The sequence below is a fragment of the Mangifera indica genome, chromosome 10 (genome assembly GCF_011075055.1).
Source record: "Mangifera indica cultivar Alphonso chromosome 10, CATAS_Mindica_2.1, whole genome shotgun sequence".
NCBI lineage: Eukaryota > Viridiplantae > Streptophyta > Magnoliopsida > Sapindales > Anacardiaceae > Mangifera > Mangifera indica.
The window spans coordinates 10,177,231-10,201,291 of record NC_058146.1 but is presented as its reverse complement, the minus strand read 5'-3'; the positions used below and the strand labels follow the sequence as shown (position 1 = coordinate 10,201,291).

The following is a 24,061-nucleotide window of genomic DNA, read 5'->3' as shown; positions in this document are numbered from 1 at the left end:
TCAAATATAAAGTTGTCATAAAATCTAACAATATGCAATAATCAATCTCTTCATTAGTAGCTCTTCATGTATGTGATTTAGGATAATTTTATAATAATATTAAATTTAACACTTTTCATTCACTTCAATTGATTTTATCAAGTTTATAATTTATTATTTTTTGTGTGTAAAACCTGATGGATTGACTAATTAAGTTTTGAAGTTAAAATAAAATTAATTTGGTGCATTTGCATTTTATGATAATGAGATTCTGGGGTTTTTTTAATATATTAGATTAATAGTTTAGAAATTAGTAAAAGCTAATAATTGATAATTCAAAAATTAGTAAAATTAAAGTTATAGTTTTAATAAATCATAATGTAAAAATTTCTAAAACTTAATAGTTTATAAATTATTATATTAACATATTAGGTTTAGGGGAGGGGGTGGGGTGGGTTGGGGAGGGGATGGGAAGGGGCAGGGCGGGGAGGTGAGGGGAGGGGAGGGGCGGGGTGGGGCGGGGCAGGGACACATGTATCCCCGTCCCCGACCGTCCCCGATTACGGGGATTTTTTTCGTCCCCATTCCCGCCCCTTTCCCCTTTTTTATCGGGGAATCCTCTCCCCGTTAGGGTCGGGGCCCCTAAAGTCGGATCCAAATTGTCATCCCTAATTCCTACCCATTTATTCTAATCACCACACAAGACAGTTACAATGAGCGGATATTGATAAATAGAAAGTAAAAAACAAACAACACAAGGTCAGAATAGGCCATTTAAACTTGATAAGTTCAATTAAAAACTATGCATCAAAACAAAGCATCACTAACAAACAAGAAAATAAATCACCCTTCCCTATCAAACAATGGACCAATCAACTCTCCACAGCGAACTCTTGAGTGATTCGGACACATATTGCACTAATCTTGATGACCTCTATCTGGATTAGATATTGGCTAAATATAATGGCCTCCATCTTTTCTTTGAGCTCTTCGAAATGCACGTGTGCAAGGGTTGGCTTTTATGAAGAAGCTAGTACTAATCCTCATTGGCAACAAACTATGAAAGAAGAATTGCAAGTCTTAGCAAAGACATAGACTAGGGATTTGGTTGACTTACCCCTTGGTCCCCTAAAACTTATGATTCATATTTAGAGGCAATTTTATACTCATCCTAGAAAATTACTACTAGGGACGAAATTTTAATTTCATCTCAAAAAATTTCTTTTAAGGACAAAATTTCAATTTCTTTTTAGAATGATTATTTTAAAGGACGAAATTGAATTTCATCCCCTAAAATTTAGGATTCATTTTTTCCTTTCCTTGGGGGAGGCATAAAGATAAAACTAATAATGCATTTATTTAAAGTCCATCTTAATACACCCAATGCATAATTACGACCATATATTCAATGTTTTGTGCATCTGACTTTCATAAATCTATTGTCACACTTATCCTTCTTAACTTTTTGAAAAGTTTCTTCAATTTTTTGGCTTCAACTTATACAACTTGATAACAATTAGATTTTGCTTGTTTCCTCCCAATTCTCTTGTATAGCAATTGTAGAATACTACAAAAATAGTTGAAACCAACATGCTTAACCATATTAAATGACAGTTCACCAATTAGAATCATATTACAATACTGAATGTATGTTCTGATATAATTTTTCTATTATTGACTCTCATTAACCCATAGTGAAGCAAATACAGTGCAACTATTTTTAAAGCATCTTCATCATTACTCCCCTATGTTTTTTTTTAAAGACTTTTACCAAATGATAATAGGTTGCATGCTTAATCCCTAAAAAGTACTTATTTCTTAGTTGTGTATCTCCTACTACCCTATCACTTCTATCTATCTTTTTACCAAATTTTAACCCTTTTATCAGAGCAAATTCAATAGGACAAAATCTATAATCTACTTCATTCAGTTGGAACCAAAACTCTTCACCTAATACTCCTTTATTAATTTATCGAAACAAAATAGAATGCATCAAAGGAGAACTATGTTTCAAAATTTCTAAACTCAAAAAATGTCCTAAACAACTTTCTTTGAACATTTCTTTTTGTCGAGGAGTAAGTGCAGTTCGGATATACCTAACTGTTTCTACATGACTTCTAACTTTGATTATAGCTGTAAAATTATGTACATCATTGTAACGCCTTTCACCGAGTTGATTATTAACATAAATTCCCTAAAAAGACCCCCAAAAATAGAAAATTTGCAACATAGGTAAGGGCAAGTATAGGGTGATTGGGTGCGTAAGGGGTGATTGGGTGCGTAAAAGGTGATTAGGTGCATATAGGATGCGTAAAGGGTGCATCGATACATAGAGCGTGATTAGGTGTGCATAGGATGCGTGGGTGCATAAACGGTGCATACAAGGTGTGTATATAGTGAGCAGGTGCATAAAGGGTGCGTGAGTGCATAAAGGGTGAGTATAGGGTGCGTAATAGGTGTGTGGGTGCATCAAGAGTGCGTATAAGGTGCGTGAGTGCATTAAGGGTGCGTATGTTTGTACGAAATGAGCCAAACCCTTTCTCTCTATCACCAGCAACACAAAAAAATTCAAATCCGGCAAAAATACAATACAATGCAAACCTATAAAACTCTAAACTAAAAACATCCTATATAAACCTAACCCTAACGCAACCATCTCAATCACAATTTTCAGTCTTAACAATGCATCCAAGATTCTCAGACGTACGTACCTTAGATGAGTTAGACGACGTTGTTGAAGTGTTTACCGACATCATAATGTCAATATGAATGGAAAGATAACAAGATAGCAGACGGGTTTATGTTTTCGTTATGCGGGGCAGGTGGTGGGTTGAAAATGGCGCTGAATAACCCTACACACTTAAATCGCACCCATACGCACTCATGCACCCTACGTACCTTAGGAACTCACGCACTCTACGCACCTTATGCACTTTATGCACCTCTCTTCGCCTAGCTTTTTACTTAAGTTAATATTTTCGATTCAACTAATAATTGATATTTCGAATAAATTTTTGAATCTTCAAATCATAATGTAACAAATATATGATGCTAAAAGTTTGTCAAAAAAAAGTTTCATGTCTGATGTAATATGTAATTAAGCATGAGGGTCATCTAATTAGCCAGGAAATGGTATTTTTAGAAATAAAATTAAATTTGCCTAAGAAAGCAAAATTGTTGTACGTTTGCCTAAAAAGATTTAGGCAGAAAATTTTTTACCGATTTTAATTAATATCCCCTAAAATATATAATATTTAAAATATTAAGTCAGTGACAAAATCATTTTTACTTACTCAATTTTGTTTTATCAGTCATAGATACTTTGATTATGAATTGATAGCATACCAACCTTGATGAGTGAATAATTTTTTTACCAACAATATAATATTATTAATCCATTGTAATTCTCATTTTAGGTTTTATAAATGTTATTGCTATTTTTGTCTTATTTTTAGCTAATTTGACAATATGTTCCACCCTCCCCATTTAAGAATGATTATTTTATTATTAAACTAAATAATGAAGTATAGATATATCCATATTACTCAAACATAATATAAAAATTTTAAATTAATTTTTTATTATAAGTCTTGTAGATAATTTTTAGTAAGAGTTGTTAATACAATATAATATGATACAAAAAATCAAGTTAGGATTAAATTTTGTTGACACAATTCGAAATTAAATCAAGTATCAATAGGGTTCTCACAAAAATAACTTAAGACAACTTAAATCGATTTAAGTATTTTAAAAAAAAATATTACTTCAATAAAATTTATTAGAGATAAATTATAAAAATATTGAAAGACAATATATAATTCTATTTTTATATTATTGTAATTACTCATATTATTTTTTATTTTATTATTAAAGAGTAAGAATGTGATTTGTTTAGTCAAATTATTAATGTGTTTTAAATGTCTTAGTATTTAATTTTTAGATTATTTATAAATAGGATAAAATATTATATTGTGTGTTTATTAATGGTAAATTAGAATAACCTGTTTAAAAAATTAAAATGATAAAAATATTTTAGATAATAAAAATATTAAATAATTTTAGATTAATTTAAATTGAATTGGTTTAATATAAATATTTAAAGTTTAGATTAGAGATAATAAATTTTAAAATAATTTTAATTTAGATAAAATAAAGTTAATGGTTTATGATAAAAACCAAACTGATATGTTAGGATTATAATTGGATAACATGAATTATAGTGTCTATTTTATATTGTTTTTACATCATATATTATCTAACATCATCTGTACATCGCTGATAGTGGTAATTATTCCTCAATAACGTTACGGGCCTGTCAAGCTGAGGATCCAGTAAATTTTTGACACGTCAAACTAAACTCTTGCAGCTAGGTTGGATATATGCCAAGCCGAGCCGAGCCCGAACAGGACCCAACTCATTTTCGGCTCATTTTCAATGAGCCCAAGCTCGGGCTCGCCGAACTCGTTAAACACATGTTCGTATTCGACTCGTTTAATAATTTTAGTATTCGGACTCGACTCACACTTAGTTTAGGTTTGTGTGTCGGGCTCGGGTTCTCTTTGGGCTCATATTTCAAAAAACAAACGGTGTCATTTATTGTAAGTTAAATATTTTTTTATTTGAGTACTCGGTTCATCTAATCGGTATTTGAATTCGAGCTCGTATTCATTTTTTGTTTAAAATTCAGGCTCGTGTTTGGGGTCGGGCTTGTTCAAGGTAAGCTCATGCTTAGGCTTGTTCGAGCAAAACTTATTTCGAGCTCAAACAAACTCACTTCGAATCTACCTCTCCTTGCAGCCGATTTATGAGGATACGAATGATAGTCCTCTGACCTCTCTCCAACATGAATGAAAAATTTATTAAGAGTATGCTAGGACACTTGTCTCTCAGAGAAGGCACTCTACATTTACACATTTTGAGTTTTCCGGTGCCTGTAAAGATATCAGGATTCTTCCATTATACGATACAGTAAGATATAAATTAAAAAATAGGTCAAAAAACTTACTCTCATTCAAGGTTTAATGGTTTAATGGTTATCTAATTTTTTATTTATTAACTCTTAAAATATCTAAATATTTATTCGTTTATTAAATTTTATTATTACTATTAAAAAAAATTATCATTTAGATATTTTATTTAAAGAAAAAATTTATCTCATTTTTTTAACTTTAGTTTAAAAACTTACAATTTTTTTCTAGTTTTATATTTTTCATATTTAAAAATTGACATTCCTACCCCCAAGTTTAGGGTTTGCAATCTCCATATTTTTCCAATTCTAGTTACCCTCAACCTTCTAAAAACTCTCAGTTTCACCCCTACTTTAGATTCCATTTTCAAATCACCACCGACGCCTTTCTCCTTCTGTCTCTAGGTCTTACCTACCTAGTCCAAGCTACCAATGTCCATCTCCTTCCCATTCCTCTTCTGGTAGACACAAAAATTCGGTCAAAATCAAGTGAGAGATCTCACTTGATTAGAGTTTAGGATTCAAGTTAACTATGAGTCATTGGGGAGGAAGTCTAACTCCAACAACTAGAACAAAGCACACCAAAAAATAATACAGACTGAAAATCTACAAGCCTTTGGGGCATCATCAGCGTGAGCCCGACCAAAATCGAGCAAGATCTCTCACTTGATTTCAACTGGATTTTGCATTAGCGAAGAGAGAAATGGGGGTCAATGAAGGGAGGATACGACGACGGTTGGTCTCAACAAAGGAGGATATCACCAACAACACCAACAAAAGGAGAATGACGTTAGAGCTACTGTAAAAACTAAAATAAAAAAGGTGGTGAAATTGAGAGTTTTCAAAAGGCAAGAGGCAATTGCAATGGAAAAAATATGGAGGTTATGCAAACCCTAGACTTGGGAAGGGGGGGGGGGGGGGGGGGGGGGGGAGGTGAGTTTTTAAACCTAAGAAATTTGAGGTTAAAAGAATTGTTAGTTTTTAAAACTAAGGTGAGAGAAAGATATTTTTTATAATAAAATTTTTAAGTAACAATTTTACCCTTAATAGTAATAACTAAAATTATCAGAATTGTAGATATTTAAATTTTCATAAGTTAATAGGTAAGAGGTTAGGTTTACATTAAACCTTGGGTGCAAAAGTCATTTGGCCTAAAAAATAATATATATTATGAAGTATATCAAATTAATACAATATAATAGATATATCATATGATACAATATTATCTTATGATATAATATATATTATTGATATAGATCGATACACTTTAAAAAAAAATGATGATAAGTGTATATGAAAAATTTTAATTTTTCAAGAGTGTTTATGATTTTTTCTAAAATGATAACATGTTAATTAAATTTTTTATTATTTTTATTTTATTTTTTAAAAATTGTATTATAAGATCCATAATATGAAAAATTAAGTTTTTCATATATAATACAATATACAATTCGATTATCGTAGGTAAATTTATTAAAATAACGTTATATATATTTTTATATACAATTTAAATATATAAATAATATATTATCATATAATTAATTATATATATTATATTATTTTTAATTTAAATCTTTTAATTACACAAAAATATATTATTTATATATACAAATAGTATCAATATAACTTTGTAGAGTTTCTTATTCCCTTCTATTTAATGATTGTCACGAAATGAATGATATGTAGAGAGTAATCAGGTAAGACAACTTCTTATCTCTTTCCGCACGTATATTAACCCCAAATCACTCTACTCTACCTTGTCCTCGTGACAAATTTTTAAAACAGAAAAATTATATCCTCACTATGATTTTGATATCGTTAAATCACCGTCGATGATATCTTTTTGACATTGTTTCCCTTTTTTTTAATTTAATTCTTATATTTTCTATGTGCGTAGGGACATTTAAGTCTATTTATTTATTTTTATGGGTTTCCTACACTTATTTCATATTTGATATTTAAAATCTATGAGTTCACTTTTATTAATTGCTAAATGTTTTCATATTTACAAATAAATGTTACATTGTTTAATATGCTAAATATATTTTAAAGAAATGTTTGGTTTTAGATTCAAAAATTATTGATATTATTTTGTTTAATTTGTTAATAATAAAATTTGTTGATAATTTTATATTATCAATTGTTAATGGTAGTTAATATAATTTTTTAATTTATATTAAAAAATTAATATAATCTTAATTTTATTAAAATTTTAATTAATATAATAAATTATATCAAAATAATTATATTTAATTATTTTTAACTAAAATAATATTTTAATATCTTTTTATTATATCTAATAAAATATAATAATAATTTATATTTATTAATTTTAATATTTTTTATTTTTATTAATAAAAAATTATCTCAGTCGGTCATTCCCTTGTTTATCCTAATTTTTAATGTTATTGTTGGCCGTTTTCACGTAATATCGATATTAATTTTTTTTATTATATTTAAAAATAATGAACCCTTTTTTAGACTTGTTCCCGTAATTAGTTATAACAACCTTTAATTCCGTGATTCCACATTTATCCCACACTAAATTCTGTAATTACAAAAAGAGGCATGATCTCTGCAGGCGATAATTTCTCAAGCACTTCTGACATGAACGAATTTAAGCGGCACACGCTTCTGGAGGCTCTACTAAATTAACAAGACTTCCCCATTTGGACCAAACTATCCCTTAACCACCCCTAATTCCGTTTCTTTATTATTATCCAATGCTAATTGTAATATTGAAGTCAAACACATTAATGATAATTTATGTACCATATCCACTACACTTATAAAATTAATTTGCAAATCCTCCAAGAAATGAATGATTTAATATTAATATATACCATTAGATCTTATTATTAATGTGTCTTAATAAAATAATAAAATTATATGTATATATAATTATTGTATAAATAAAAGACCTATTCTTAGGGTTAGATTCGAGCCGAGTCAGCTTGAGTTCGAGCTCAGGTTGGCTCAGTAATTTTTTTAAAAATTTTTTTATATAAAATAACATCGTTTTGATCCACATATATTACAAAACGGTGACGTTTTGATATGAAAAATGAACCAAACCGAGCCGTAAACGAGCTGAACTCGAATAGAGTCGAGTTCAGCTCGAGTCGAGCTCTAGCGAAGTTTGACTCGAGTCGAGCTCGAGCCGAACTCGAGTCGGCCATAAAAAAATCGAGCTGAGCCTGAGCTGGCTGCGAGCCAAGCTATCCAGCCCAACTTATTCTCATATAAAATATAGTAAAATCCCAAACTTTTACTCTTCAATTTTTAGAAACCCAAACACCTGCTTATAAACAAATTCTATTAAAAATTTCAATTAAGGTTAAAAGTAAAATCATTATTTAATAAAAAAATTTAAGTTTTATTATATTTGTCACCCTAGGTTTAAAAATCTCATATTTTTTTTTTTAATCCAAAGTTTAAGGTTTTGACAAATACCCTTAAAGGTTTGTTCCTCTCCTCTTCGGTGTCGATTGGTTGTCCTCCCTCCTGTCTTGTCTCTCTCTCTCTTCGATCTCTCTCCGTTTGTCTTCCACTGAGACAAAAATCAAATCATCTTTGTCTGTCTTTATTTTGGTCAAATAAGTTTGAGAGGCAAGGGAGAAAGATCGGAGGGAGAGATAAGATAAGAGGGAGAACGACTAATAGCTAGAGATAGCTAATTATCGTTGAAGAGGAGAGGAGCAAACCCTAGAGGATATTTGTCACTTTTCAAATATTGGGTTAAGAGAAAATTGTGAGTTTTTAAACCTAGGAAGTAAAAGTAATAAAACTTAAAATTTTTATTAAATAACAATTTTACCGCTAACTATAACTGTGATTTTTAATAAAAATTTATTTATAAATGGGTGTTTAGATTTTTTAAATTGGAGGGTGAGAGTTTAAAATTTCACTATACCTTAGATGAGAATAAGTCTTTTGGCCTTTTTGTATACAAATAGACACATACATAATTTATCATCATAATTAAAACATTATTTTGAACGATTTTGAATTAATAATAGAATAATATTTAATCATATAATAATATATTATATATACTTATTTATATATTAAATATAATAGTACACGTTAACAAAATTAATATCAAGATTCATGAAATTGTTTTATGATTAGGACAAGCTCGTGAATTTTTCAGCATTATGCTCAATCACTAATTTTGCAATTTACATCCAATAATATGAAAATAAAAAAGTATTTGTGAGATGATAAAAATGTTTATTTGTAATTATTAATTATATAGTATCAATAGTTTATAAATTTGATTTACAAGAAAAATAGAATAAATAGACAAAAATTAATCAGGAGAATATATTAGTCAAATAATCGTAGATAACATGTTCTTCTTTTTATATTTTAGAAAAAAATCTATGATCATAATTTCTTATTTTAATTTTTATTTTTTAATCGTGAATCACTTTCTATCACAAAATATAAAGTAAACAGTATACGTAATTTTTACATGTAAAATTTATTTATACAGTAAATAATAAAAATTCTATCTAATATGTTAAGATTAATGCAAAATTAAGAAAACGAATTCTCATAATTAAAAATAGAACTATTTTGATGAAAAAAGTTAGATAAATAAATCATTAAAAAATAATAATAACTACAGAATTGGATATAATTAAATAAAAAATATTCTAAAAATGAGGAAGTACTATAAATTTAGTTTCTGATAAAATTAGCAAGAACGTCGTTTTCTTGCAAGGTTAATCCTGTAATTTCTTGATCTTCAGACCCGCTAGCGTGGCTCTTGGAGACATATCACCGCAACTAAGAAAGGAAAATCAAATAAAATAACAGGGAAAACACTGAGACTTCCCCCAGACCACAGATCAATCAATAATCAATCACCACCACCACCTCACGCCGTTAAATTCTCTTTATCGGCGGCACCCAACCGTTCTCCTCCTCCTCCTCCTATTCGGCCGTTGCTTTCAGTTTCTCTCCTCCGGCGAGAACTGAAACTCTCGCCGGAGAATTATTTGTTTTGTTTTGGTTGACGTGAAATGTAGGAAAGAATCTAATCAAATTCAAAACGGTGCGTACAAGGCACAGACATATGATGCCTTGTTTCTTCAATTAAATTTCCTTGCCTTAAGCCGTAATTCATTCTATTTTTTAAATTTAATTTAATTTTTAATTTAAATATGTCCCTCCCACCTCCTTGTTTAAATTCCTCATCATTTCTCTCCTTCACTTTGTTTGCCGTTCAATGCGAAGTTCCACCTCTAATTTTTAATTTTTTAATTTTGATTTTTTAAATTTGTTATTATTAAAAATGAGATCGTAGATTAATTCAGCAAATTCAAAAGCATTTGTAATTATTAACTTGGATCAATACGGTGCGCTCTTGTGCCATTTTGCGAATTTGATCATGCCTTCTGAAGAGCTGCAGGGTTTAGCTGAAGATGTGAGTTGTTGTTTTTAATTTTAATTTTTATTACTTTATTTTTAATTTTAATTGTGTTTTAAAATTTTGTTTGTTTTGTTTCGACGGAGGCAGGTCAGTTTTTGGAAGTCAAACACGTTGCCTGGACATCATGGTTAGTAATTTTAAAATGTTAATCTTTTAAATTTAAAATTATGGAAATTCCGGTACCCTTTGCAGGCAGCATGGATTTAAATTCGTCCTCTTAGTCACAACATACATTTTTTATATATGTAGAATTTAAATAAGGGCTGGATTTTACTTGATTACAAAAAGTGATGGTTAGTTTGCCATTTGGAATTCCCTGATTACGGCTTTTGTGGGATTTTTGTTGTGTTGTTATTGTCGTGAGTTACACGGTTAAAGAGAAAATGGGACCTATTTTCTGGTTCTGTTAGAATTTCTGTTGAAGATTTGGAAGCCAGCCAATTACGATTAAGTGCAGTTGAAAATTTCGTAACACTAAATTTATGTGCACAGTCTTATGTTTGTTGTAGCTGGACTGAACATTGTGCATTGAATTTTGTGAGTATAATTTGATATGTGGTGTTTGGAGTTAGGGAAGGTAGTATTTGGTGAATGAATGTATTTCTATGTCATTTTAAAAAAAAAAAAAAAGAGAGAATGATTGATAGTCCCTTTGAATCTTGGACTAAAGTTACACATTCTAAGTCTTTTAATCTCAAAAGATATGTCATTGTGAACGTTAATCTATATCATTAATCATATTAGCCCATCATTTGCACATCATTGTCATATTGAAAGAAATATCTCTTGGGGTATTACTTGGATATATTGGATTAATTTTTTTCTCTTTTCTCTAAGGTAGTTATTCAGTTATGGATTTCTTGTTCAGAAGAAAAAATGCTGTGCTGTGTGTATGTATTAATAATCTTTGCCATTTTAAGAAATGCTAGTTAAGAATGAAATTGCTTGGTAATTTGCATTTGACTAGAATAAATTTTAGGTGTTGCCTGTGGACTTCTATTTTTATTTTTTAATTTAGAGAAGACCTTTAGTTCATGAATTGAAAGTGCTTCAAAATGTCAAGCTTTAGATATTCAAATAATAGATGATTATAACTAATTATAAATTGATATCATAGTTACAGAATGTAGCCTTTTCATTATAAAGAGCTGTGCTTCTATTGAAGAGTGAGATCTGAAATAGTGTGACCAACAGCCAGCAGGAAGTCAATTGCTTCATCTCCTCCAGAGAAACATATTGCTGTGGAATTTCAAACTGTGAAGTCTCTGGAACATCCCAAGTTTTTCCTAATGCGAGACCCAAAAGTGAATCTTCATTTAGACCAGTATGCAGTGGGAGCAGAGAGAGCTGCCAAGCAGTCCATGACTTTATTGAGACCTGTAGACCATGAGATAGGGACCAGATCTTGTTTGAATGTACAGCAGGCATCCTCTTTTGGAGAGGGTGACAAAGTTAATAAAATGGCTGTGCAATATGAGAGCAGTCTCTTCTCGAGCTCATTATCGGAGTTATTTAGTAGGAAAAGTAAGTCTTTTCCCCCTTTTATGCTTCTTGATATGGAGATTTTACTTATTGCTGCTATATCATGTGCTTTTTTTAGCAATAGCCTGTATTATCTACATACAGTTGATGGGTGATTTTTTCAAGAAATCACATGTTATTCTAGTGTAGATAACCTGTTTCATGTGAATTTTCTTGTTGCAGTGAGATTGTCTTCAAACATTGCACCACATGGTTATTCAGTTGAGACTGTAGCCTCACATTATGAGGAAGAGGGACCTTTTGAATCTCTTGAAGAAGTTGAGGCCCAAACTATTGGAAATCTTCTTCCCAATGATGATGACTTGTTTTCGGGAGTGACTGATGGGCTTGACCACATTATCCAACCCGGTAGTGGTGACGATATGGATGAGTTGGACTTTTTTAACAGTGTTGGGGGGATGGATTTGGGGGATGATGGTTCTCCTGCAGTAGAAGAAAATTCTGAAATTTCTGCTGGTGAGCTTGGGGTTTGTAATGGTGCAATAACCATGGATCACCCTTCTAGAACACTGATTGTGAGGAACATAAATAGTGATGTTCAAGATTCTGAGTTACAGACCGTTTTTGAGGTTTGTGTTTCTTTGTCTTTTTGGGTTTTACCATTAGAACTCCATGCTTGTTTTCGACATTGAGTGACGATCCAGTTGTTTTCATCTATTTGAACGTGCAGCAATATGGAGATATCCACACTCTTTATACGGCTTGCAAGAATCATGGTTTTGTTATGATTTCCTATTATGATATTAGAGCTGCTAGAAATGCAATGAAAGCTCTGCAGAATAAACTGATGAGGCATAAGAAACTCAGCATTCATTATTCAAGTCCAAATGTAAGCTTCATGTATAAATGTACCTTTCTTGGTAGCTTTTATGACAATGTCAGCCATGTTGTTTGAATTGTCATTTACATGTGTGCATATGTTCTAATATTTGACTTGTAACCCATATTTCTATGTCACGTGTATAAATACTGATCTATAACACCATGAATTAATGGTTTATTTGTTATCAGGACATCCCTTTAGGAAAAGATTTAAACCAGGGCACTCTTGTGGTATTTAACCTTGATGCATCTGTTTCAAGTGAAGAACTTCATCAGATTTTTGGCATATATGGAGAAATCAAGGAGGTTAGTTTGTGCTTCATTTTTTTGGTCTTCTGATCACTAAGACTGCAGGGTTAATTCATGCTTGCTCCTGTGCTACAGATCCATGAAACCACTGAAAAGGGTCATAAAAAATTTGTTGAATTTTATGATATTAGAGCTGCAGAGGCTTCTCTTCAAGCTTTGAACAGGAGTAATGTTACTGGGAAGCAAATTAAGGTTGAGCCAAGTCATCCAGGGGCTTCAAAACATTGGTATTACCTAAGCATATTTACTTGTCTTTATATTCATTTTTACATGGGCCCAGTGTGTCTCTGAAAATAACCATCAAACTGAGGTGTCCTGGGGCAAAGTATCAATTCTTTTAACAAAAAAATTTGGAGAATCAGTTTGAAGTAGTATATCTGCAATATAGATTCATACATACAATTATATGTGCTGTCATTTATTTATCTCAGTATGTTAGCATTAATTGTTTAATAACTGCTGTATGATTTGTTATTGTTTCTTTAATTTGTCATTAAGTTTCCTTTTGATTTAGTTTGGCACAACAGTGTGCTACAGAGCTTGAGCAAGATGGGTTTGGCCATTTACAGCAGCAGAGTAGCCCTCCTAATAATTTGACCAAGTTTTCTGGTATGATCATTGCCAATAAAAGGACATTCCTTGTAAATTTCAAATCAGAAGCAATTATGTATTTATGTTTCTTACAAGCATTTTTTAACAGGGTCAAAATTGTGTGGTTCAATGTCATCTAGAAGCACAGATAATGGAATTGGTTCAGGTGTACACTCTACTAGAAAAGTCCCTTTTCTCGAATCTGTTCAACCAGGGATATCTTCAAGTGTTCCTAACTCTTTGCCCTCCTTGGTGAGAGTGGATTCAGTTGTCCCTCAATCTGGCCTTGCTGAGTTTGATCACTCACTGAGTCCTTTAAAATTTGGTGTCCAAACCATATCAAGTTTTCACCCTCATTCACTTCCGGAGTATCATGCTGCTTTAGTAAATGGGGCTCAGTGCAATTCTCCAGGTCCCATTTCTGCAAATGTCAATTTTAAACCACCAGAAATAACCGACAATTGCCAGTTCAGCAGAGTTGGTTCATATGGACACTCCTTTGGGTTTGGTGAACAAGGTAAGTGCCATGGGATCACTTGGCACTATATTTATCTATGTTTATGTTTCTTGGGTTGGTTTATGAATCCACCAAATAAAGCTGTTGGTGTACACAACATTCTATTTAGACCCAAAATCGTGTAGAAACAATCAATTATAGTTGTTAACTTCTGAATTGTGACTGCTGAAATGCCTTAGCATTATTGATTCAAAAGTGTGGAAAGATATCTGACGGCTGAAAGTAGCTTTAGATGCTTTATTGTAAGTATTTTCTTTTGGAACTTTTTTGGCCTACATGTCTTACCTGTGGGCCAAGTGGTATTTCTGATTTGGTGTTGCATGTGTTAACCTATTTTGTTGCTGAACAAATTGAGTAATATTTGATGTATTGGTATCTGAAATTAAGTAGTCATCTAATGTTCTTTTGTTTTACTAGCTCTATATTGAACTGAACCATTGTGATATTTCTCATTTTGGAACTGCATGTATCAAATAACTGTTTTTTATATTATTGTTTTTCATTTTTTCTCCTTTACTCAGTTTTTGGGTCTGCCGGTAGTGGGAGCAGTTCTCTTCCTACACATAATTCTACTTGGAGTAACTCCTATCATCCCCAGCCTCCAGGCATTATATGGCCAAATTCACCATCAATGGTCAATGGAATTTGTAATGCTTATTTTCCAGGACTGCATGGACTTCCAAGATCACCATCACATATGGTGAATACAGGCTTACCGATTGGTATCCATCATGTGGGTTCAGCACCAGCTGTTGATCCTTCTCTATGGGACAGGCGGCATGCATATGCGGCAAAATCTCATGAGGTTTCTGGTTTCCATCTGGGTTCACTTGGGAGTATGAGGATTTCTAACAACTCATTGCACCCTATGGAATATGCCTCTCATAACATATTTGCTCATGTTGGTGGGAATTCCATGGAAATGGCTATTCCCTCAAAAAAAATAGGGTTCCAACCCCATCAGCAGAGGTCCATGATCTTTGGTTGCAGAGGACAAATGGTTCCAATGATGAATTCATTTGATATTCCTAATGAACGTGTTAGAAGCCGTAGAAATGAAGGCAGTGTGAATCAGACTGACAAAAAACAGTATGAACTTGATATAGACCGCATATTGCAAGGGGAAGACACCCGAACGACGCTCATGATAAAGAATATTCCTAACAAGTATGTGGCTTTTCTTTTCACTTATGTAGCAGCATTTCCTTAGTCTTCATGATTAGTAGTTTTAACATTATTATTGTGTGAAATTTCCTTGGCATAAGTGAGCTGGCAGATAATTTAGAGAACCTCCAAGCCCATTAAAACATGTTAGTTTTTAAAAAATGATATCGATGGAAGTCAAATAAAATGCTGAAGAGTTGCTCTTTTATCCTGCTGTTGAAGACAAGTTGATGGGTAAATAACTGAATGCTTGCAACCAAAAGAGGAGAGAGTTTGATGATTTTGCACACTAAAGCTTTGCTTATTGTTCAGTTTGTTGAATTTGCTGACTTGATGGATGAAGAACTTAGTGCTAGCAATAGGGCTTAAAAAGTTAGCTTATGGACTTCCATCAGCATAAGAATGTGCTCTAGCGCATCCTTAAACATGAGCTTGTACTTGTTATAGTGTTAGCACTAGCACTAACTTTGTTGTTTTGGATCTGTGGCATAAGCATTTATATATTAAATTGTCACAATTACTTCAATCTGTTTATTTATTGGGATTATTTCTAGGGATAGAGCACTAATTTCCTTGGTTCCTTCTTGTGAATTTGCATAACTCTAAAGGTACTCCTGCTTTGCGGGGTGTGCTAATATTCCTCTAGTTGTGGCAACAACTGGATTGGTTGATTGTTTATTTGGCTGGCCTGAAGCCCAATAAAAAGGTTTCTGTGATGTGAGAATAAGATCAAGTTTGAGCTAATTTTTAGAGAACTTTGTGCTCTTGATTAGACCCTTTCCTTTTCTAGATTGTAGGAACTCTTAGGAATGCCTATATCTATCTCTTTCTGTTGCTGCCAATGAAAGTGATCAGCATGTATATATGGCCTTCTCTTTTTAGCATAATAAATTATGATATTGGCAAATGCAGGTATACATCGAAGATGCTTTTGGCTGCAATTGATGAATGCCATAAAGGAACATATGATTTTATATATCTACCAATTGATTTTAAGGCAAGTTTCTTTTTCTTTTTTTTTTGGAAGATGTTTTATAATTCTGTGGGTGATTGGGGTACAGGAAGAAGTGAACATACCATATGTAGACGTCAGAATTACTCATCTTGTTTCATATATGTTTGCAGAACAAATGCAATGTTGGTTATGCGTTCATCAACATGACAGATCCTAGCCAGATCATTCCATTCTATCAGGTTTGTTCTATAAAACTCATGTAGGAATAAAGAATATATTCTTAGAACTTAAAGCTAAACAGAAATGAAATTCTTGTAGTCATTCAATGGAAAGAAGTGGGAAAAGTTCAACAGCGAAAAGGTGGCATCACTTGCATATGCTCGCATACAAGGAAAAGCTGCTCTCATTGCACATTTTCAGAATTCCAGCTTGATGAATGAGGACAAACGATGCCGGCCTATACTTTTCAACACTGATGGTCCCAGTGCGGGAGATCAGGTATAAAATGACTAGAACATGCTTTATTTATTTATTTATTTGGGAGACAGTGTTAATTTTATAATAAATGGATGTGAAAAGGTGATCCCCACAAGGATATGTAAGCAGAAACTTGATATTAGGACTATCTGAAACAACCTTTTTCACTTGTAGGTGCCATTCCCAATGGGGGTTAACGATAGAACTAGACCAGGAAAGGTACGCAATGCTACCCCTGCTGACAACTATCAAGGAACCTGCACAAATCTTGGGAATGTGGAGGGGGAGGGGGAGGGTTCTTCTAATGGAGACAACTCTGTAAAGGAGTCGGAGTAAACAACTTTTTGTTGTGACTAACCTTACATAACTGATCACATCTACCTCAAATCTTGGTGACACTAGTTGGGGTGAGTGGTGACTGAAAAGAAAAAACAAATTGAAGCCCCTGAAAGTTTTTGACAAAAATAGCTGAGAATATATACATGTATAGATTTGGCTCAGAAATGTTGAGTTCTTTACCACTGCTTGAAGGAGGCGTCTCTGCTAATTCATTTAGGGCATTTTCGTTTTTGTTTAATTTTTTTTTTTAAAAAATTTCGGGGCTCATTCTAACTGTATGTTATTAATGTTGGTAGTGATTATGGAAATTTTTGAAATGAAGATTTCAGTTCCAGTCATCTTTTAGATCTGCTGGCTCTCATCTGAATGTGACCTTGCATTTCTCGCCTTAATTTTTTCTGAATATTACCGAATGTACGTCTGTGGCTCACGCTGTTGTATTTATGTTTATTTCAATAAGTCAGGTTGGTTTGATTAATTCGATCAAGTTGATCTGATTGGAGAATTGATTAGGGCAATTAGGTTTATCTGTTTCAGATTTTATTGCTGATGTAAGTTGATCTCGCTTTGATGGTGAACTAAACCAATAAAAATTACATGGACATGGAATCAGGCTCAAGTAATCCCATAATTTTTTCCTGCTCAAATATTCACTATGAAAATCTATTTCAGAACCATGATTGACCGAAAGGACACACGATGCTTTCTAACAAACATCTTTCCTCTCCAAATATGACAGACATAAACATCAATCAGAATGCATGTAAGGTGGGGTATGATGAGACATTTCAAAGAAATATTCATGCAGAGGCAAAAAAGCTTATCGAAATTGCTAGCTAGAGGTTAAGTAATCGAAATTGCTAAAAACTAAAGTGACACACCAAAGTCAGGGAACGAAAAGAAAGAGCACATTTGTATCTGATTGCAGGATTGACAGTTCTTTCTTCAATCATTCAATTTCTGACGAATAACAGGTGAGGACTTGCTCATCTGGAGCAATTCTGAATAAAATGTTACATGTGTGTTTATGTCCTCACAAACTGATCAAAGCATGTAACAGTTTAGAACCTCAAGTCACTTGACGACAAACGATAAAGCCCTAGCTTGTTAAGTCAACACTGCATCTCTGTGAGAACCTTTCACAGGCCACCGTTGACAGTCTGCAATGCATATAAAGCAAAGAAAATTAAAAGAAATGTCATTACTTAAACGAAACCTCCTTAACCCTCCAAGAAGAGTTAAGATCTATATCATGTGGAAATGTTTTCACTGCCAATCTAACCAATCAAAATGGGCTATGGCAACACACTGCCTGCTTGCACTTTAAAAATACACAAGCTATTTTAGCATAGACTTGTTTTGTTTACGTTATATATTGTCCTTACAATAGACAGATAAAAGGCCAATCAGACAAAACAATACTACTGTCCATGGTCATTAGATGAACTACCACATATGAATTTTTTTAACAAAAATATTAAAAAAATATTTCCATGAGTCAAAGGACCTAACAAGCGTGGTTGGGATAGGTTCACAAGCGAAACCCATTGCACAAGGTAAAAACACCATTTTAACAGCAACTCACAAGAATGAAAAGAAGCAAAACCAACATACCAGAAGCAGAAGGGGCATCACTTTCGATAGAGAATGTCATAATGGCCTGGGCGATAAAGCAAGGTAATGAAAGGGCTGATGGCCTCAGTGCTGCCACTTGCAGCGGTTTGAAGTGCACCATAAGGAATAAAATCATGATGATTCACACTGACACCACCTGTATCACATGAGCTGCGGTCAAGATACACAACACGGATGGGTACACCTAATGCATCTGAAAGGGCAGTAATGTGTACATGATCACTCTCTTCTCCCATTGGTTCCACTGATGACTTACAAAACTGCATAAGAAAAGATCATAAAATTAGAGAAAGAGAGGAAGAATCACATTATAGAATCAAAAGGCTACTGGTGTTTTATCAAAAGCATAGAAATTCAAACCAAAATTTTTTGAAGTTCATTAAATTCCCTATAAAGATCAGATTATGAACAAGCAGAGATGTTTTATTAATTATGGATGAATAACAGGATATTTTTTGTCCAGTTTTGCAATAAGCACAAACATAAGAAGTAATTCATAAAGAAAGACGCATAATTTCTAATTTATAGCAGCATAAGTTTCCTTTAAGGAATGGAAAGGTGGCAGATGATCATGAGCACACAAAATCCCCAAAAAAAAAAAGCAGACCTGTTCCACTGTTGCATTTGTTAAACCCAGTACGAAAGGTTCAAAGAACTCAGAGCGCTTTCGTATTTCACCAGAGGTAACAAATCTGAAAAACATTACAACTGACCACCAAAATATGTCAGGAGAATAAATATAAATATAGGATGATGCCTATAAGTTTATAAATTCACTCACCATAGTCAGATACTGACTGATCTCTACTCTTAATTACAAGTTCATCGTGACTGGAAAAGGAGAAATAAAACGGAAAAACTATATTAATTGAACAATTTTGCTTGTGATTTAGGAAGGCAACAAAAATTTTTAGACAACTTAAACAATGGTGTTTGAGACTACATAAATACAAGCAAAAGGAAGATAAATATGAAACTTAAAATAAAATTAAAGAACTCCATTTTTCCCTTAAAATTATCAACATTGATGAAGAAAAAATAGAATACAGGGTCCACACCTAATGGAGGATTCATTTCCTTGAAGAACGCTTTCCAGCTGCTCAAGGAATAACTGGAAAAATTTTTCATTGGGATTAGTACTCAGAGTATTGGTTTCTAAGTCAAGTAAACATTGATTAGAAGCAACAATGATGAAACCCTCAACAAGAGTAAAAATATTAAAAATAATAACCTTTAACTTTTGCAAGTCATAAGATGGCCTAAAATTCAATAATCATATGAAACATTATTTTTCCTTCTGTAGAAATTATAGAAAATCTTCAATTAACAAATAGACACAATGAAGCCTAGATGACACATTCCTGAAAGGCCAATTCACTAGCTAAACTAAGATCAATAACAAATTTAAAAAAAAAATATTAGTCACTACAATTTTCTGTTGTAAATTGCAAATTTCAGTCTAACAATGACACTATTAATGGCATTAGATCCCAAAAAACATAAAACCAAATCCCTATTATTTAAAGAGTCAAAATACTAGATTTACCGCAAAAAAGTCCTCAAAGGTAAAATCTGCATAGCCTAAGCTCTGAAGTGTCTTTCTACATTCTTCAACTTTGGCTTTTACCCGATCAACTTCTCCTTGATCCTGGGATTCCAAAATGTGCTCCTATATCGGCAAACAAAAATTTGTTTAACAGCTAAATTTCTAGGCGTATTAACTTGCCCCAAACAGGAAGCTCAAAATTAGAAATAGCAGTATGATCTAGAGACATAGATATTAAGACATACAAGATAGGAGAACATAAAACTTCGAAAGAAGCAGTTCCCATCTCCTCGTGTACGCCTAATGGCAGCATACTGCTCACCAAGAATCTGCAAAAAGAAACATTGACTACTTTTAGAGGCAAACAATTACTGCCACCAATAAACCACAAGAGAATACACAAATTAACAACCTTTATTTTCTCCAACAGGATTGGACTGCCTGATTGATATTCCGATGCTAATGCAGAAAGAGGTTCCTGTAATGAATACATCAGGATATAAGAAATGAAGTCATTGACAATAGGACATCACAATCAATACAAATAAACAAACAATGCCGGATTGAACCAGCAAGAATATCAGATCGCTACACGAAGAAACAATGTGAGATAGTGTTTGACCTGACAACAATGCCAGATCAGTCAACAATCTAATAACATTGGTAAATTACACATTTCATGTCACTAATATAATCACTGTTTTCACTTTACTAGTATAAAAGTTTACAATATTAATCGAATGTTCTGCATGACTAATATCAAACAAGTATGAAAATGCCACAAAACAATGTAAATAACAGTATCTACATCACTTTGGTAACACTTTACCTTTATGTGAATGTTTCACATCAATAACTTTCCCTATAATAGTAGTGAAATATAAATTCAACAATCATAATTCCAACAACATACAACATGTGATTGGTAAATTCAATAGACGCAACGATTTTCTGTATTGCACATTAATTCTGCAACTTTACAGGGATAGTACCACACTGCTGAAACAAAAACCAGTGTAATCAAAGACCCAAATCACAAATGAAGTACAAAATGTAGATATTAATTTTATGCACTTCTTTTATATAAATGATATTCCCTACAGAGTAACAGACTATAATTCAACAATCATTATTTCAATAACATACAAAACATGACTGGAAAGTTCAATAAATGTTTCTAATTTCTGTATGGCAATCAATAATCCTGTAATGTTACCAGGACAGTACCGCACTGCTTCTGAAACTATAATATACGGGACCAGAGTCCCATGTCAAAAATAACATACAAAATGTAACACTTCGAAAAACCATAATTTCAAAAAAAAAAAATGATGTGCGATTGAAAAATTCAATAAATGCTACCATTTTCAGTCTTGCAGTTGTTCCTCTATTGTTACTGGGACCTTACCACACAGCTTCTGAGAGTTTTTCCATATGTAATCAGAGAGCTAAGTCAAAAATAAGTTACAACATGTAACACTTTAAACAGTCATAATTTCACTAACATGTGACACATGATAAGCAAATTCCTTTAATCTCCCATTTTGTGTACAGCAAACTAGCACTGAAACATTGAAACTAAAACCGGAAGCAATCAGAGATCCTAATAACACAAAAAGAAAAAAGACACATGGCAGAAAATTCACTAAATGCTACCATTTTCCGTATGGCAATTTTTCCTGTAACATTACCAGGACAGTAACATATCGCTTCTGAAACTATATAGATAATCAGACACCCAAATCAAAAAAATAAAGAGCAACAAAAGACATAGAAAGCTTGTCAATGAGGGTTGTTCTTGCTGATCATGAGTAAGAAAGTGCAGCTGCTATTTCTTTTCTTCCCTTTATGTTTGTAGGGAGAAGATTCTGGGGCCGCAAAAGTCCATTGAGACAGTTGGGCTTTGAGCTTTCTTGCTTTGTCCTCTTTTGATCCTTGGAAATCTTCATAGTTATTATTTGATTTTCTATATGCCAGATTGGGCATACCTATAACCTTGGTTTGATTTATTGGTTTGGACTATTATATATGTATGAATTCCACGGTTTTCTTTTTTACTTTTATACTCTTGCTTAGCAGTTATTTGCTTACACCCAGTGGGGCATGGCTAATCTGCTCTTTCATCTTGTATCGGACAAATTGTGAATCTACTCCTGGATAATGAAGACAGCACTTTAAACAATCATAACTTCAGTTCGGCTATTCAATTTATTGCAATTACCCCTGTATCGTTACCAGACAATACCATACTGCTTCAGAAACTAAACCCATTTGCAATAAGACCCAAATCACAATAAAGTAGAAATATAAAACACATAAACCATCGTAATTGCAATTAGCAAAATCAATAAAAGCTACCGTTTTCTTTATTGCAATTACCCCTGTAACGTTATCGGTACAGTACCACACTGCTTTTGGAACTAAACACACATGTAATCACAGACCTGAATAACAAATAAACTACAAAATGCAAAAAGAAGCAAAAAGAAAAAAAAAGAAAAAGAAAAAAGAAAAAAGAAATCAGGGTAAGTTTTAGCTACCTTGTCGGCAACGAAAGGAACCTTCTGGGCTTCTTCGACCCGAATTTCGGATTGCTGGTTCATGATATCCTCGTCTGCGAAATTTCCCCAATCTTCAAACTCACAAGACGTTTCAAAATCCTCATGGTTTTGCATGGTGAAGGGTTTGTTATGCGGTCTCTCTGAGTGATCGAAACCAAATGTAGTAGTTTAGGTGAGGAATCGTCGTCTCGGTTTCGGTGAACTATTGGTTAGTTATAACTTTGTTTCCCCTGAAATATAATTAAATAGCAAAGCGTTCCTCCAAGTTATGATGGATGTTAAATAATTGTCCTAAATATTAGGGTTCAAAGAAATTTATCCCAAAATTTAAACATTACACAAAAATGCCCTATTTACTAAAATGCGCTTATATATAAACAAAAAAATTTCATAACCCGCCCAAATTTCCCACGAATTCAGTGTTAGAATTTAGAGGAAAACCTAAGGCTCCCAAGTTTAAAGGCCCCTCGACTTCTTCAGATATTTTTTGGTATTTTTTGAATTATCCAGTGACGAAAATGACAAAGAAGATTAGTATTTCATCCATTGTCTTGTTTAAATCATTTTATTGTTTAGAGTTTTTCGATTTGTTGAAGATTCTAAGCGTTAGTAGTTTTAGGGTTTCGTTTTTAAGAATGCATAAAATGTGTTTATTTTTGCTTGTTTTTGTTGAATTTGTTTAGGGATATTTTGTTAAACTAGGTTTAGATTTAATTATTGTTGATATATGGGCTGAAATGATAATTTTTTTGTCAGAAAATCCATACTTTTGATCGACAATACATCTTAAGGGACCTTGGGAATCCCCAAAGTAGATAAAATCTCCCATGGGTTGGGTCAAAGCCACAGGGGAGGGGAGGAAATACGAAAATTCAATTAGTGAGCACTCCGAGCGACTTGGGGTATTTTGAATAGTAACACTAGGGGGTTCTCTGGGAACCAGGGGAAATTCGAGGGGGATTGATCTTTTTTGAAACTTTAGGACCTATTGGAAAATAAAAAATAGATTAGGGGGAAAACTGATTTTGTTCATATTCATTTTTTGATTTTATTCATTTTAGGGTTTTCAACGTGTAGTTTTCGAATTTCAAGTTTGCTTTTCAATTTTTATGATTCATAGGTCAATTTTTCGATTTTTGTTACTTTAGGGTTTTTTTATATGTATTTTCCAAATTTAATGTCAATTTTTCTATTTCTATCATTCCTAGGTTTTTTTTA

At 32.7% G+C, this 24,061-nt stretch overlaps 2 protein-coding genes across 4 annotated transcripts; one reads left to right on the top strand and one right to left on the bottom strand.

The window, feature by feature from the left end:
* The first annotated feature begins 9,760 nt into the window (after positions 1-9,760).
* On the top strand, positions 9,761-17,493 carry LOC123227426 (protein MEI2-like 4). 3 transcript variants are annotated; one of them, XM_044652217.1, is made up of 14 exons: positions 9,761-10,379; positions 10,473-10,512; positions 11,580-11,909; positions 12,090-12,496; positions 12,598-12,756; positions 12,939-13,055; positions 13,134-13,285; positions 13,573-13,667; positions 13,759-14,166; positions 14,688-15,333; positions 16,243-16,327; positions 16,456-16,524; positions 16,604-16,783; positions 16,937-17,493. In XM_044652217.1, the coding sequence occupies exons 1-14, from the start codon at positions 10,344-10,346 to the stop codon at positions 17,096-17,098; spliced, it is 2,886 nt and encodes a 961-aa protein (XP_044508152.1). In that variant the 5' UTR covers positions 9,761-10,343; the 3' UTR covers positions 17,099-17,493. The 3 variants fall into 3 exon arrangements, with proteins under 3 accessions (XP_044508152.1, XP_044508154.1, XP_044508153.1); XM_044652219.1 differs by having other exon boundaries at positions 11,509-11,909; XM_044652218.1 differs by having other exon boundaries at positions 11,503-11,909.
* Positions 17,494-17,997: 504 nt separating this feature from the next.
* LOC123227427 (OVARIAN TUMOR DOMAIN-containing deubiquitinating enzyme 1) lies at positions 17,998-23,082 on the bottom strand. The gene is made up of 9 exons (XM_044652220.1): positions 22,823-23,082; positions 20,695-20,760; positions 20,528-20,611; positions 20,283-20,405; positions 19,795-19,847; positions 19,518-19,567; positions 19,344-19,444; positions 18,716-18,996; positions 17,998-18,261 (listed from the first exon to the last, which is right to left on the bottom strand). The coding sequence occupies exons 1-8, from the start codon at positions 22,955-22,957 to the stop codon at positions 18,733-18,735; spliced, it is 876 nt and encodes a 291-aa protein (XP_044508155.1). The 5' UTR covers positions 22,958-23,082; the 3' UTR covers positions 17,998-18,261; positions 18,716-18,732.
* Positions 23,083-24,061: the final 979 nt, after the last annotated feature.

Excerpts from the sequence above, each read along its gene's own strand:
- LOC123227426 (XM_044652217.1), top strand. The coding sequence starts at position 10,344 with ATGCCTTCTGAAGAGCTGCAGGGTTTAGCTGAAGAT. Across the intron at positions 12,757-12,938 it reads TTCATTATTCAAGTCCAAAT|GACATCCCTTTAGGAAAAGA; the intron begins GTAAGCTTCATG and ends ATTTGTTATCAG. Across the intron at positions 13,286-13,572 it reads CCAGGGGCTTCAAAACATTG|TTTGGCACAACAGTGTGCTA; the intron begins GTATTACCTAAG and ends CTTTTGATTTAG.
- LOC123227427 (XM_044652220.1), bottom strand. The coding sequence starts at position 22,957 with ATGCAAAACCATGAGGATTTTGAAACGTCTTGTGAGTTTGAAGATTGG. Across the intron at positions 20,406-20,527 it reads GTTTTATGTTCTCCTATCTT|GAGCACATTTTGGAATCCCA; the intron begins GTATGTCTTAAT and ends TTGCCGATATAG. Across the intron at positions 19,445-19,517 it reads TCAGTCAGTATCTGACTATG|TTGTAATGTTTTTCAGATTT; the intron begins GTGAGTGAATTT and ends TTTGGTGGTCAG.